The sequence below is a fragment of the Muscardinus avellanarius genome (assembly GCF_963383645.1).
Source record: "Muscardinus avellanarius genome assembly, chromosome: 12".
Classification (NCBI taxonomy): Eukaryota; Metazoa; Chordata; class Mammalia; order Rodentia; family Gliridae; genus Muscardinus; species Muscardinus avellanarius.
Genome location: NC_137798.1, coordinates 13,967,938 through 13,983,535, shown reverse-complemented (window position 1 = coordinate 13,983,535; position 15,598 = coordinate 13,967,938). Strand labels below are relative to the sequence as shown.

Here is a 15,598-nt window from a genome sequence, read left to right as displayed (position 1 = left end):
TTTTATATTTTTTATTTGGAAACAGGGTCTCTTAAGCCAGCTGAGGCTGGCTTCGAACCTGCACGATCCTCCTTTCTCAGCCTCCCAAGCACGGGGATTACAAGCACCACCAGGCTCACTACTGAAGTGTTTTAGATACAGAACAGTTTTATACCAATCATCTTCTTTTTTTTTTTTTTTTTTTTTTTTTTGGTGGTACTGGGGTTCCTGGAAGCCCTTCTACCTCCAGACTACACTCCCAGACCTATTTTTACATTTTTATTTGGAAACAAGGTCTCCTAAGCCAGCACGCACGCAGATGGCTTCACACCTGCAAGATCCTCCTGTCTCTGCCTCCCAAGCGCTGGGATTACAAGCGTGCGCCACCACGCCCGGCTATACCAATCATCTTCTGACCCATCTAGATCCACCCCTTCTGGGCCAGGTCTTTTGATGTGAGGATTCCATCCTATAGGCCTGCCCTGTCTCAGGTACAGGCTCCAAGCCTTTTGTTACACGCCAAAATGTGTTAATTATCAGAGTCTGGGATCTCTTGAAGGCTTATGGCATCCTCCACATCTTCAGGAAATTTTAGCTTGTCTTTACAAGGAAAAAGGGTAAAATTAGAAAGTTTTAAAAAATGAATTTTAGGGCTGGGCGTGAAACTCAGTGGTAGAATATTTCCCAAGCAAGTATGGTTCCCTGGGCTTGATCTCTCGAGTACTCCATTTAAAAAAAAAAAAAAAAATTAAAGGCAACAGGAAGTAAAGGTTGCCTAATAACATTCTATAAAAATATAAATGCTCTACTGACCTACTGACCTACTGACTTATTTATTTATTTATTTATTTATTTATTTATTTATTTATTGCAGTACTGGGGCTGGAACCCAGGGGCATTCTAACTTTGAGCTACACTCCAGCCTTATTTTTTATTCTTTATTTTGAAACAGGGTCTCACTGAGATGCAGAGGGCCTCACTAAGTAGCTGAGGCTAGCCATGAACCGTGATCCTCCTGTCTCAGCCTCCCAAATGCTGGGATTACAAGCATGCACCACCAGGCCCGCCGATACTGACCTACTTAGAAAAGAATTCCTCAACTCAGCACTACTAACATTTTGACCAGATAATTATTTGTTGGGGTAGAAGAAACTGCCCTGTGCATTATAGGATGCTTGGCAGCAACCTTGGCTTCTTCACCCAGGGGCATTCTACCTCCCAGCTACACTCTCAGCCCTATTTTTTTCTTCTTTATTTTGAAACAGGGACTCACCAGCCAGGCATGGTGGCGCACGCTTGTAATCCCAGTGCTTGGGAGGCTGAGACAGGAGGATCGCAGAAGTTCGAAGCCAGCCTCAGCTACTGAGTGACGCTCTAAGCCACTTGGTGAGATCCTGCTTACAAATAAAGTATAAAATAGGTCTGGGAGTATAAACCGGAGGTAGAAAGCCCCTGGGTTCCATCCCCAGTACCCCCCACACACACACAGTAAGAAAATAAATAAGCCTTACACACAACATAGCAACTTAGTATACAAAAGGCAAAAGCTAACTTTTTTCTTAAAAGCATAAAGATAGCATGTTTTAAATGATTGTTAACTATATATAACCAGTCAAGCACAAAATTACAGTGACAAAAAAAGAACTCTGAATTTATAAAGTCTATAAAATTCATACTCCTACGCTAAACCACCTTTACAAAGAAAGAAAGAAAGAAAGAAAGAAAGAAAGAAAGAAAGAAAGAAAGAAAGAAAACTGACAGTGCTGCTAAGATCTAAAAGTCAAACTTTGCAGGCAGGGTAGAGTGTAAAACAATACTCTGATCTGCCATAATCTTTAAGGCAACTGCTTTTACGAGGAACACAAAGACTACGTCCAATTTCCCTATCATCAGCCTCTTTTGTTCAACTATATTCCAACTGTTCCTCCAGGTGTACAATCCCTTCCTCACAATTCTGAAACCCATACATCTCTGAAAGATTTTGTTACTTTGTAGATTTATACCAAATCTCAGTTTGTGGTAAAATAACCTGCCCTGATATCAAACTAAAGACTTTATATCACTTGCTATGAAAATTCATAGATTTCTTACAGAAATCTTACTGCATTTGATTACTGAGTTCTCACTTGATTCTGCTGGGAAAGTATTCAGAATTTTGGAATATACCTGGTCCCAAAGGTTTCAGATCAGAATATGTTGCCTACAATCTGGAAGCAGTGCCTCACATCTGTAATTCCAGTTTTTGGGAGGCTAAGACAAGAGAATGGCAAGTTTGAGACCAGTCTCAAGTCACTGAGCAAGGCCCTCGGCAACATAGTGAAACCCTGTTTTTTTTTTGTTTGTTTGTTTTTTGGTGGCACTAAGGATGAAATCCAGGGGCATTCTACCTCCAAGTTACACCCCAAACACCAATTTTTTATTCTTTATATTGAAATAGGGTCTCATTGAATTGCAATGGGCCTCACTAAGTAGTACCTGATACTGGCTGCGAACCATGATCCTCCTGTCTCAGCCTCCCAAATGCTGGGATTACAAGCGTGCGCCACCACACCCGGCTTTAAACCCCGTTTTAAAACAAAAATAAAAGCCGGGTGTGGTGGCGCATGTTTGTAATTGCTTGTAATCCCAGCATTCGGGAGGCAGACACGGAGGATTGCAGTTTGCCAACAGCATCAGCTACTTAGTGAGGCCTCTGCAACTTAGTGAGACCCTATTTCAAAATAAAGAATAAAAAATTGAGCAGGAGGTGTAGCTCAGAGTTCGAATGACTCTGAGTTCCAACCCCAGACCCACACAAAAAAATAAAATAAAAATACAATACTATATAATACAATAAAAAAAGTGTTGGGGAAGTAGAGCATCCCTGGTCTCAATTCCCAGTATTACCAAGACTATATTATACACAAGGCAGAACAAACAAACAATCAAGTACTTTTGGAAAACAGGAAGACCAAGTAAGAGAATTGATTAACTAGAAGTAATAAATTCAAAAGCAAAGCAAAATAGACTTAAGCCGGGCGTGGTGGCGCAGCCTTGTAATCCCCACGCTTGGGAGGCTGAGACAGGAGGATCGCATGGGTTCGAAGCCAGCCTCAGCTACTTAGTGAGGCTCTCAGCAACTTAGTGAGACCCTGTTTCCAAATAAAGTATAAAATAGGTCTGGGAGTATAGCCTGGAGGTAGAAAAGCCCCTGGGTTCCACCCCTAGTACCACCAAAAAATAAAAAATAAAAAAAAAGAATGTCCCTGGGTCACAAAAAAACCTATACTGTAAAATAAAAGGAAATTATGTAGGATTATATATATTATAAATAGTAATAAATCAAAAAAGTAAAAGTACATCATGAAATAGGACGAGACACCAAAGATTGTAATTATAACTCATTTATCTAATAATTTCTAATTCTTACCTACAAGAATATGTTGTCTCTCCACTTTTGAAAACCTTCCCACAGAGTTGAAATGCTCCACTGTGCTTCAATTTCTCTAGGCAAATATCTGGATCTTCTCCAAATAAGTACCATTCCAGTGGAGTAAATATTGATACTTGTACATTCTCCTCTTGCTTTTCAAAGTCTGGGTCCATTTCAGCAAAATAAATTTCTGGCACCCATTGTGCCAAATGATGCAAGAAAGTAGTATAAAAATCAGCTTGCTGATCCCACCACTGAAAGAAAAGACGACAATTGCAATTTCCTGTTTAATGACATAGGGATAAAAATAATAGCATAATTTTTTACTTTTTTTTTTGTGGTACTGGGGGTAGAACCCAGGGTCTTTCTATCTCCAGGTTATACTCCCAGACCTATTTTATATTTTATTGGAAACCGGGTCTCACTAGTTGCTGAGAGCCTCACTAAGTAGCTGAGGCTGGCTTCGAACCTGTGAGATCCTCCTGTCTCAGCTTCCCAAGTGCTGGGATTACAAGCGTCCGCCACCACGCCCGGCAGAATCTTTTTACTTTTAATGTAAAGGATATGTTATTCCTCACCAATACAAAAGAAAATGCTTAATTAAAAACATTAACCTAGCATGTATGCTTCTACCATCTTGTACCCCATTAAGATGTATGAATTAAGCTGGGCATGGTGGCGCACACCTATAATCCCAGCATTCTGGAGATTGAGACTGGAGAATCATGGTTCGCGGCCAGCCTCAGCTATTTAGTGAGGCCCTCTGCAACTCAGTGAGACCCTGTTTCAAAATAAAGAATAAAAAATAGGGCTGGGGGTGTAGAATGCTGTAGAGGTAGAATGCCCCTGGGTTCTATCCCTAAATCTGGAAAAAAAAAAAAAAGATGTATAATACAAGCTGGGTGGGATGACACACTTGTAATCGCAGTACTTGGGAGCCTGAGACAGGAGGATCACAGGTTCAAAGCCAGCCCCCACAACTTAGTGAAACCGTTTCCAAATAATGAAGAAATTTTTTTTAAAAAAATGCCTCTGGGTTCAATTCCCAGTAACACACACACACACACACACACACACACACACACACACACGTATGGCTACAATGCACCAATAAAAAATATATTTAAAAAATTAACCTAGTTAGGCATGGTGGTTTAAGCTTATAATCCCAGTACTTGGGAAGCTGAGACAGGAGGATCACATGTTCAAAGCTAGCCTCAGCAACTTAGGCTCTTAGAAATTTAGCAAGACCCTGTTTCCAAATAAAAAACAAAATAGGTCTAGAGGTGTAGCCTGGAAATAGAAGGTCCCTAGGTTCCATACCTAGGACCACCACCACACATACACACACACACAAAAATAATAATAACCCAGCAGGGCATGGTGGCGCACACTTATAATCCCAATACCTGGGAAGCTGAGTCAGGCGGATCATAGGTTTGCAGCCAGGCCCAGCAACTCAGTGAAGCCCTCCACAACTTAATGAGACCCTGTTTCAAAATAAAATAAAATAAGCACCGGGTGTGGTGGCGCACGCTTGTAATCCCCGTGCTTGGGAGGCGGAGACAGGATGATCGTGCAGGTTCGAAGCCAGCAGCACTGGCTTAAGAGACCCTGTTTCCAAATAAAAATATAATAATAAAAAAAATAGCTCTGGGAGTGTAGCACGGAGGGAGAAGGGATTCCAGGAACCCCAGTACCACAATGAAATAAAATATAAACTGGGCGTTGTAGTGCACACCCTGTAATCCCAGTACACTGAGGCTGAGATAGAAAGATTGCAAGTTCAAAGCTAGCCTCAGAAATTTCATGAGACCCTGTTACAAGATAAAAGATAAAATAGAGCTAGGAGTGTAGCTCAGAGGTAAAATGCCTCTATGTTCAATTCCTAGTAAAGTGTGTGTGCGCATGCATGTGCGTGCACAAACACACACACAAGTAAATATATAAAAAATAAAATAAAATAGGACTGGCAATATAGTTCAGAGACAGAATGTTCCTGGGTTCAACCCCCAATACCCTCCCATATATATATATATGAAAAAGAAGCCAGGCATGGTGGCGCACATTTGTAATCCAGGATCTGGGAGGTTGAGACAGGAGGATCACGGTTCATGGACAGCCTCGGCTATTTAGTGAGGCCCTCTGCAACTTAGTGGGTCTCAAAGAATAAAAAAATAGGGCTGGGGGTGTAGAATGGCCCTGGGTTTCATCCAGTATCACACAAAAAAATTAATAATAGTAACAATTAGCCGGGCGTGGTGGTGCAAGCTTGTAATCCCCGCCCTTGGGAGGCTGAGACAGGAGCATCTCACAGGTTGGAAGCCAGCCTCAGCTACTTAGTGAGGCTCTCAGAAACTTAGTGAGACCCTGTTTCCAAATAAAATATAAAACAGGTCTGGTAGTACAGCCTGGAGGTAGAAAGCCCCTGGGTTCCACCCCCAGTACCACACACGCAATAATAATAATAATAATAATAATAATAATTAATAATTACCCCTCCTCTCTGGATGACCATTATTATTACTTTTTTTTTTTGCAGTACTGGGAATGGAACCCAGGGGTCATTCTACCTCTGAGCTATACCCCTGCCCTATTTTTTTTTTTTACTTTGAAACAAGGTCTCACTTAATTGCAAAGGGGCTCACTAAGTAGCCAAGGCTGTCTGAGAACTCAGATCCTCCTGCCTCAGCCTCCCAAATACTGGGATTACAAGCAGGGCTGTGCCAAATGTCTAATTCTCATGATAAATAGGTTTCTAACCACTATCTGCATCACCATACATTCTTATCTTCAACCAAACAAGGCTGCTTCCCAGATATCAAGCAATGCAGTCACATTTGGCAATTACTGACAGTTTGAGCTTAACTGTCAGTTCTGATTACCCCAGATCATTCAAATGGCCCAACATAATGGTGGCAGTTTGTAAGTCACTGCAAGTGAGCAGAGGCGGGGAGCAGGGCTGCAGGCACAGCCCTCTACTATCAATCCAACATAGGCAATTCAGCTACAGCTCATTCCTCCAATTAAACACTGTTCAGCTGATAGGGGTTAGGCCTCTGGCTTTAGTAGTTCCTGTTTACTTTATCGCTATGTAAAAACTGTCAGTGTAAAGCATTTTTTTATTTTATTTTATGTTTATGTTTTATATTTATTTTGTTATGTTTTTTATTTTATGTTGTTTATCTGTCTACATTTAAGTTTAAATAGTTCAATGAAAAGTTTATATAATCCCAGCATTCAGGAGGTGGAAACCAGAGGACTTCTGTTCGCAGACAGCCTCAGCTACTTAGTGAGGCCCTCTGCAACTTAGTAAGACCCTGTTTCAAAATATAGAATAAAAAAATAGGGCAGGGGGTGTAGCTCAGAGGTCGAATGACCCTGGGTTCTATCCGCAGACCCGAAATTTAAAAAAAAGATGGTAGAGGCATACATGCACAAACCACTCCTTTAGCCCTTCTCAATTCCCTCCCCCTCCCTTCTCAGGTTTGGCTTCTGATCGACTTGGTGTGTCTGCGAATGCACGTTAGGGAATTTCCCTCCCCTACCCGCATCCCCCCTCAGATCACCTTATTTGCTCATTGATAGTTTTTCCTTCTTCATCTAGAGTTTCTCCTGACTCGTTATCTCCCTAGCCTCCGCATATTAGAGAGAGCATCTGATTTCTTACTTTTTGTGACTAACTAATCTCACTTAGCATAATGTCTTCCAGTTCCATCCATTTCCCTGTAAATGAGGTAATTGTGTTTTTCCTTATGGCTGAGTAAAATTCCATTGTGTACATATCCCACAGGTTTTTTTTTTTTTTTTTTTTTTTTTTTTGCGGGTCTGGGGATGTAACCCAGGGGCATTTGACCTTCGGGCTACACCCCCTGCCCTATTTTTTATTCTTTACTTTGAAACCGGGTCTCACTGAGTTGCAGAGGGCCTCACTAAGTAGCTGAGGCTGTCCGCGAACCGTGATCCTCCAGGTCTCAGCCTCCCAAATGCTGGGATTACAAGCGTGCGCCACCACACCCGGCTTAACAGGTTTGTAATCCATTCATCTGTTGATGGACATCTTGGGTGGTTCCATAGTTTGGCTATGGTGAATTGTGTGGCTATGAACATAGATACACATGCAGTAGTTTGGTTTTCCATTCTTTTGGGTAGATACCCAGAAGTGGATTGCTGGATCATATATATGGTAGGTTTGTTCCCATTCTTCTAAGGATCCTCCATACTATTTTCCAAAGTGGTTGCATTAAGCCAGGCATGGTGGCGCACACTTGTAATCCCCACGCTTGGGAGGCGGAGACAGGATCGAGCAGGCTTGAAGCCAGCCGCGCTGGCTTAGGAGACCCTGTTTCCAAATAAAAATATAAAAAATATAGGTCTGGGAGTGTAGCCCGGAGGTAGAAGGGCTTCCAGGAACCCCAGTATCACCAAAACACACACACACACACACACACACACACACACACACACAACATACACACACACACACACACAAGTGGTTGCATTAATTTGTAATCCCCAAAATGTTGAGTTCCCACTTCTCCACATCCTCGCCAGCATTTGTCGTTGTTTGTGTTTTTAATGATTGCTACTCTAGTTGTAGTTAGGTGAAATCTCAGGGTAGTTTTGATTTGCTAATGATGTTGAACATTTTTTCATACATTTATTGCCCATTTGAATTTCTTCTTTTGTGAAGCATCTATTTAGTTCACTTGCCCATTTTTTGATTGGGTTATTTTTCATTCTACCTCTGAGCTATACCCCCAGACCTATTTTTTTTTTTTTAAACAGAGTCTCACTGAGTTGCAGAGGGCCTCACTAAGTACCTGACACTGTCTGTGGACCTGGATCCTCCTGTCTCAGCTTCCCAAATGTTGGGATTAAAGTGTACACCACTACACCCGGCTGGGTTGTTTTCTTAGCATTGAGTCTCTTGCATTCTCTGTATATTCTAGATAATAAATTCTCTATCAGAGTAGTTGGCAAAAATTTTCTCCCATTCTGTGTGCCCTCTGTTGAGTTCTTTGCAGTAGAGAAGCTCTTCAGTTTAATGCAATCCCACCTATTGATCCTCCTTTTAATTTCTTGTGCATTTGAGGTCTTGTTGAGAAAGTTTTACCTGTACCTATTTGTTGAAGTGTTGAACCTATGCCCTCTTCAAGGAACTGTATGGTCTCTGGTCTGATTTCCAAGTCTTTGATCCATCTTGAATTGACTCTTGTACAGAGTGAGAAAGTGGGGTGTGGTGGCGCACACTTGTAATCCCCGCGCTTGGGAGGCTGAGACAGGAGGATTGCACAGGTTCGAAGCCAGCCTCAGCTACTTAGTGAGCCTCTCAGCAACTTAGTGAGACCCTGTTTCCAAGTAAAGTATAAAATAGGTCTGGGAGTGTAGCCTGGAGGTAGAAAAGCCCCTAGGTTCCAACCCCAGTACCACACACACAAAAAAAGTTAGCCCATAAAGACATATTAAGTGGCTATCATCCACTCCCCTAAGTGGTCAAACAGACTTTGTTCTGAAAAGCAACAATAAGTAAACTATTAGAAAGAGAATTTGATTCAAGAGAATAAGTGTAGATGCCATTCTGGTCAGAGTCTGTCACTGCCAGGTAAGGAGTGAGTACTTAGGGAAGCTCAATAACCCTCAGGAGTCTTTCAACAATGTTGACTTAGTACAGCTTATTTTCTTAAGCACTCAGCTTATTATAGGAGTATAGTGTGTGTGTGTGGGGGGGGGGGGGGTGCTGGAGACTGAACCCAGTGCAATCTACCTCCGAGCTACACCCCCTGCCAAAATAAAGGGGCAGTCTACCTGCAATACACTCTCAGCCAAAATAAAGAATACTCAATCTTTATTTTGAAACAGGGTCTCACTAAGTTACAGAGGGTCTCACTAAGCTGCAGAGGCTGGCCAAACCCCAATCCTCCTGTCTCAGCCTCTCAAGTACTGGGATTACAAGTGTGTGCCATCATTCCTGACTCAGGATAACATTTTTAAAAAAGGCTATATCAAATGCTTTTAAAAAAAAACCAAACTCGTCAAATAACTATTGCTTCTTCAATAGGCAATATATTAACTCAAAATATTATGGAACACACATTTGTTCATAGTAAAGACTTTCTAATATTTTGTCTTAAACATCTGAAACAATGGGTTAAAAGCTCAAAAAAAAGTTTCATAGGGCAAGATATGATTAAGGCCTTTAGAGAAACGGATAAGGTGGTGGCAAGGGAAATCTGTAGCACCTTTCAAAGCCAGACATAAGCAAAGGATGGACGAGACACCACAGGGTCCATTCTGCATCACTGATTTATAAATGTCTCTCTCCTAACAGATTCTCTATGAAGTACTGAAGACAGAACATTTTATTTGCAGGATAATATGTGTTATTTAATACAAGTCAGTTTCCTGCACCAGTTCACTTATACTAAGGTACTATTCTTTCCCTAGCCTCTAATAGATTGTAGGATTGAATCTGTTACTTTGATTTGATGTTTTAGAATTTAACTTTCAGCCAGGCATTCTAGTGCATGTAATCCCAGGATTTGGGAGGCTAGGTTTCAACAGCTCTGCAATTTAGTGAGGCTCTTTAAAAAAAAAAAAGAAAGAAAGAAAGAAAGAAAAGAAAAGAAAAGAAAAGAAAAAGAAAAAGAAAAAGAAAAAGAAAAATAGAGCTGGGGGTGTAGCTCAAGAGGTAGACTACCCCTGGGTTCAATCCCCAGTAACTAACACTAACACACACATCTTAATTTCCTATCTAATTCTATAGAATTTGATACTGAAAATTAGAATTTCCCTAACTATCCACATTAATAATGAAAAACATAATAGGAATTAAGTCCTGCTCATACCTGGCTGTCCTTACTAATGAAAGCGGTGCTCTGGCCCAAAATGATACAGACCCAAATTTCTGAGGAAAGTTAATTCCAATGAAAATGAAAATAGCTAACTTCTTACTCCTTTTAAGGAAATTAACTATGATAATAGCAACTTCTATGCCAGGCATGGTGGGGCACACTTGTAATCCCCGCGCTTGGGAGGCTGAGAAAGGAGCATCACACAGGTTGGAAGTCAGCCTCAGCTGCTTAGTGAGGCTCTCAGCAACTTAGTGAGACCCTGTTTCCAAATAAAATATAAAATAGGTCTGGGAGTATATGCCAGAGGTAGAAAAGTCCCTGGGTTTCACCCCCAGTACCACACACACACACACAAGAAAATAGTAAAAAAAAAAAAAAACTGAGAGGCTGAGACAGGAGGAGGAAAGCAGGTTCCAGGTGAGCATCAGTGAGTCAGCAAAACCCTATTTCAAAGTAAAAATAAAAGAGAGCTACTCTTTCCCTAGTCTCTAATAAAGTAGCTCAGAGAAGAATGCCTCCGAATTCAATCCTTAGTATAAAAAAGAAAGGAAGGAAGGAAAAGAGGAAGGGGGAGGAAGGAACGAAAGAACGAGCCTACTCTAGTTGCTCTGTGAAGAACGGACTGGAAGATGGCAAAAGTAGAAGCAAAGAGAACAGTTAAAGGCCGCTGCAGTTGTCTAGGCAACAGATGGTGGCTTGGATTAGAGATGGGGACAGCGATGCTTGCATTCCAGAGCTGTCATGGAGGTGTCACCTACTGAAGCAGGGATAACAGAACTCTTGAGTTGCCTTCCTCCTTTCAAATATTCCTAAAGTCTGGTCCTTCCTCTCAGTATATAACACAATCACCATAAATGTCAAAAACTAGAGATCTAGATGTCATCTATTTCTTGCTTTTTCTCATCTTAATCCATCAGAAAGTCTTTTTGCTTCTACCATCAAAATCTCTCTCAAATTCATCACAAGCTACCACCTATGGTTTACGTTACTACAGTAACTTCCAAACCACTCACCATTTAAAACACCTTTCAGACATCCAAGTGGAGATGTCAAGTAAGCAGCTGAATTTATAATTCTGGAGCTCAGAGGTGAGAAGACCTAGAGATATGAGGTTGGGAAGTGAATACACACAGATGGCATTTAAAACCACCAAACTGGATGAAATGACCCAGTGTGTGCAGACAGGCAAAAGAAAAGACTTAACACCATGGCAAGAGGTATCTTCTGAGCGTGCTGTCAGACCATTTAAAATACTCTGGAGTGCCCATTTTTCTCCATCCTCATCATGGATCCAGTACGTCACCCTCTTCTCAAAAATCATACCTTATGACACTGCATAGGCTCTTACCTACTGGGCCGGTCCATTTCCAGGACCAGCACACATGCATGCATAAGTATGGAGCTACAGACACAAACACACACTCACTCTCTCCCTCTCTCTTTCTTCTCCTCCTCAAAGATCTTATCCTTCCGATAGCATCAACTGTCAATTCTATACTGATAACTTACAAATGTTTAGCTAAATATTACTCGATCAAGATTTTGAAATAAGCAGGGCATGATTGTGAAAAATATAGATTCTTGAACCTCACTACAAACATACAAAATCAGTTTTCCTGGTAATGTTTTGGGGGTCGGGGAGGATTGGATATTGACCCCAGACCATGCTACCTCTTCGAGCTACCCACCTTTAGACCCTGTCTAAAGCAGGGTCTCAATTAGTTGTTGAGGGTCTTGCTACATTCCTAAGGCTATCCTTGAACCTGTGATTCTCTAGTCTCAGCCTCTTAAGCACTGGGATTATAGGTCTGTGCCGCCCCACCTGGCCCCCTGATGATGCTTAAGCAATGGCCTTTACAAACAACAATAACTCATCCTATTATTTCATTTCTATTGCATATTAGGTGATGCTAAGAAAGTTGCTGATAGCAGTCTGAAAAAAAATGACCTAGGGTCTAAAAGAAGCTTGATTTAAGGAAATCAGAAACTATAAATAGGAACATGACTCTAATGGGAGCGAATTTTCTTAAACCCTGTAACAGTTATATATTCATTACTTTTGATTTCCTCATCTCCAATGATGATTAATTTATTTTATCCTATTTTATTTTTGTGGTATTGGGGATTGAACCCAGGGGGTATTCTATCCTCGAGCTATGCCCCCAGCGTAATTATTTATTTATTTATTTATTTTGTTGTTGTTGTTGTTGTTGCAGTACTAGGGATGGAAGCCAGGGGCTACACCCTCAGCCCAATTTTTTAGTATTTTTATTTTTTGAAACAGGATCTCACTGAGTTGAGAATGCCCTTGCTAAGTAGCTGAGGCTGTCAGTGACCCGCGATCCTCAGGTCTCAGCCTCCTTGAATGCTGGAATTATAAGTGTGCGTCACCATGCTCGGCTGATTTTTTATTATTTTGAAACAGGCTTCTTGCTAAATTCCAGAGGGTCTCACTAAGTAGCTGAGGATGCCCATAAACTCAGATCCTCCTGTCTTAGTCTCCCAAGTATTGGGATTACTACAAGCATGCCAGGCTTCTAATGATGACTTAAATACAAACCATTCAAATGGAAAAAAAAAAATCTAAAATTGAGCTTGTTTTGTGAAGCTAGGCGTGGGGACACACACTTGTAATCCCAGCATTTAGGAGGCTGAGACAGGAAGATCGCGCAGGTTCGAAGCCAGCCTCAGCTACTTAGTGAGGCCCTTTGCAACTCAGTGAGACTCTGTTTCCAAATAAAGAATAAAAAATAGGGGTGGGGGATGTAGTTCGGAGGTAGAATGCCCCTGGGTTTCATTCCCAGTACCACAAAACAAAACAAAACCGGAAACAGGATGATCTCTGGGTCAAGTAAATACAGAGATTCAAGCCAAGAAGCCTGGTTATGAGGCTTAACAGCACAATGTTTTTATCCACTTACACCACTGTGTGTGTGTGTGTGTGTGTGTGTGTGTGTGTAGTCCTGGGGGTGGAACCCAGGGCTCCAGCCTCCAGGCTGTACTCCCAGACCTATTTTATATTTTATTTGGAAAGAGGGTCTCACTAAGTTGCCGAGAGCCTCACTAAGTAGCTGAGGCTGGCTTCGAACCTGCGCGATCCTACTGTCTCAGCCTCCTAAGCCAGGGGAATACAAATGTGTGCCACCACGCCCGGCTCACCATATCTTTTTTGTGTGTGTTTGGTACTAGGGATTGAACTCAGGAGCATTCTAAGCTATACCCCCAGCCCTTTTTATTTGAAACAAGGTCTCACTACATTGCTGAGGCTGGTCTCCAACCTGTGATCCTGTCTCACCCTCCAAAGTACAGGGATTACAGGTATAAGCCACCATCCCTGGCTCTATCACCCTATCCTGAATTAAAATTCTTTGAGCACTTTTATTAACCGCCATACTAGTCTGAGTTCCTTGAGGCTATTCCATACTAGTGGAACAATGAGGTCTTACTGTACCAACTGGAAGGAATTAATATATTCAAGCCTTAAATAAATATCAATCATCTTTGGTTATATGAAATTGCAACAGTTCTTCTGCTCCCAGCAGTTTCTCTTTTTTTTTTTTTTTTTTTTTGGGTGGTACTGGTATTAAACCCAGGGACATTCTACCTCTGAACTATAACCCCAGTTCTATTTTATTTTTATCTTGAAACAGGGTCTCACTCATTGTGAAGGGCCCTGCTAAGTTGCTGAGGCTGGCTTTGAACCCTTGATCCTCCTATCTCAGTCTCCCAGGTACTGGGGATTACAAGCATGTGCCACCCTGCCCAGCTCTCCACTTAAGTACAAATTACCACCTATTTGTTTATTCATTTATTTATGAATTTGTTTTTATCTGAGCATCTGGTCATTTTGCCCAGACTGGCTTAGAACTCCTAGGCTCAAGCAAGCCTTCTTACGCCTCCAGAATACCTGGGTTTACCATTAAGAAAAGATTTTTCTAGAGCAGAGAGTGGTGGCACACACTTGTCATCTCAGCATCTGGGCGGCTGAGACAGGAGGATTACAGTTGGAGGACAGCCTCAGCTAGTGAGAAGTCCTTGCAACTCAGTGAGACCCTGTTTCAAAATAAGGAATAAAAAATGGGTCCAGGGTAGAGCTGGAGGTAGTATGCCCGTGGGTTCAATTCCCAGTACTGCAAAAAAATTTTTTTAATTAATTAAAAAAAAAACAAACTATAAACCAGCTGAGTGTGGTGGCGCACGCTTGTAATCCCTGTACTTGGGAGGCTGAGATAGAAGGACTGCAGGTTCAGCCCCAGCCTCAGCAACTTAGTGAGGACCTCCCCAGCTCTGTGAGACTCTTGTTTCAAAATAAAGAATAAAAAAGTAGGACTGGAGGTATAGCTCGGAGAATGCCCCTGGGTTCAATTCCCAGTACCAAAACAAGCAAACAAACCAAAAACAAACAAACAAAAAAAAAACTACAAAGCAAAGAGACTTCATGAAGAGCCATATGCACTATAAAGAAAAACTGATAAGACACCCGGCCATGGTCAACATTTGAATGTTTCCTAGGCATCTCCCCGGAGAGATGCGAGGAGGATATCCAGAACATTCCCTGACGCTGCCCCTCGGTCGGCGTTATCCTCATCGGCTTTTTCCCTGCAGCCAGACGACTGCCTCGCTCCGTTTTGCCATTGCTACCTTTTTAATTCTAGATTCCGATATTAATTAGTGGTGCTGCTCTGAGCTGAAATGTCTCGGAGTTTCTGCTACACCTTAAAAAAAAAAAATTAAAAAGAAGGGGGGGCAGCGAGAGACGCCGGGTTCTCCCCGAGCCCGCGGGGCCTTCTCGGGATGCTCTGGGCAAGGCTGCGAGCCCTGCGCGGCCAGGAAATGGCTCGCCCGCGGCCGGGCGGCGCGGCGGGCGGCGGGCCCGGGCCGAGGACCGGCCGCCGGGGTCTCCGCGGACCCGGCGGGAGGGCTGCCACTTCTGCCCCCGGCTCCTTCCAGATCGGCCGCAGGCCCCCGCCCCGCGGCGCGGAGGGAGGACCACAGGAGCGCGCCCGGGACTTACGGATGCCAGGCGCCGCGGGGTCCCGGGCAGCGCGCCGCCCACCTCCATCCTCTCGGCGCCGTCGGCCTCCTCGTCCGCCATCTTAGGGACACCAACGCCCGCAGTTGCCGACCCCCGGCCGCGGCGAGCGGAAGCCTGTGGCGGGCCCGGCGGGCGCGGGCGGCACTTTTACGACGGCCCCTGACCGTCCCGACGCAGGCGCGCGGCGACTTCCGGCCGGCTTCCCGGAAGCGGCGCCGCGACCCGCGGCTGCCGGCGCCGGCGCCCCCGGGAGGGAGGCACCCAGCGTCCGCGGGGAAAGGAGGAGCGTCCGCAGAGCCCGACCCCACTGGGGTCCGG

General features: G+C 43.1%; 1 protein-coding gene across 1 annotated transcript in view; it reads right to left on the bottom strand.

The window, feature by feature from the left end:
• The window catches only part of UBR1 (ubiquitin protein ligase E3 component n-recognin 1), a gene marked incomplete at both ends in the record, with an annotated part of 123,588 nt that extends 108,248 nt beyond the window's left edge, over positions 1-15,340 (bottom strand). Inside the window, 2 exons of the mRNA XM_080707719.1 lie at positions 3,389-3,645; positions 15,260-15,340. Coding sequence (XP_080563845.1) covers positions 3,389-3,645; positions 15,260-15,340 — 338 coding nt within the window. The remainder of the gene's footprint in view (positions 1-3,388; positions 3,646-15,259) is intronic.
• Positions 15,341-15,598: the final 258 nt, after the last annotated feature.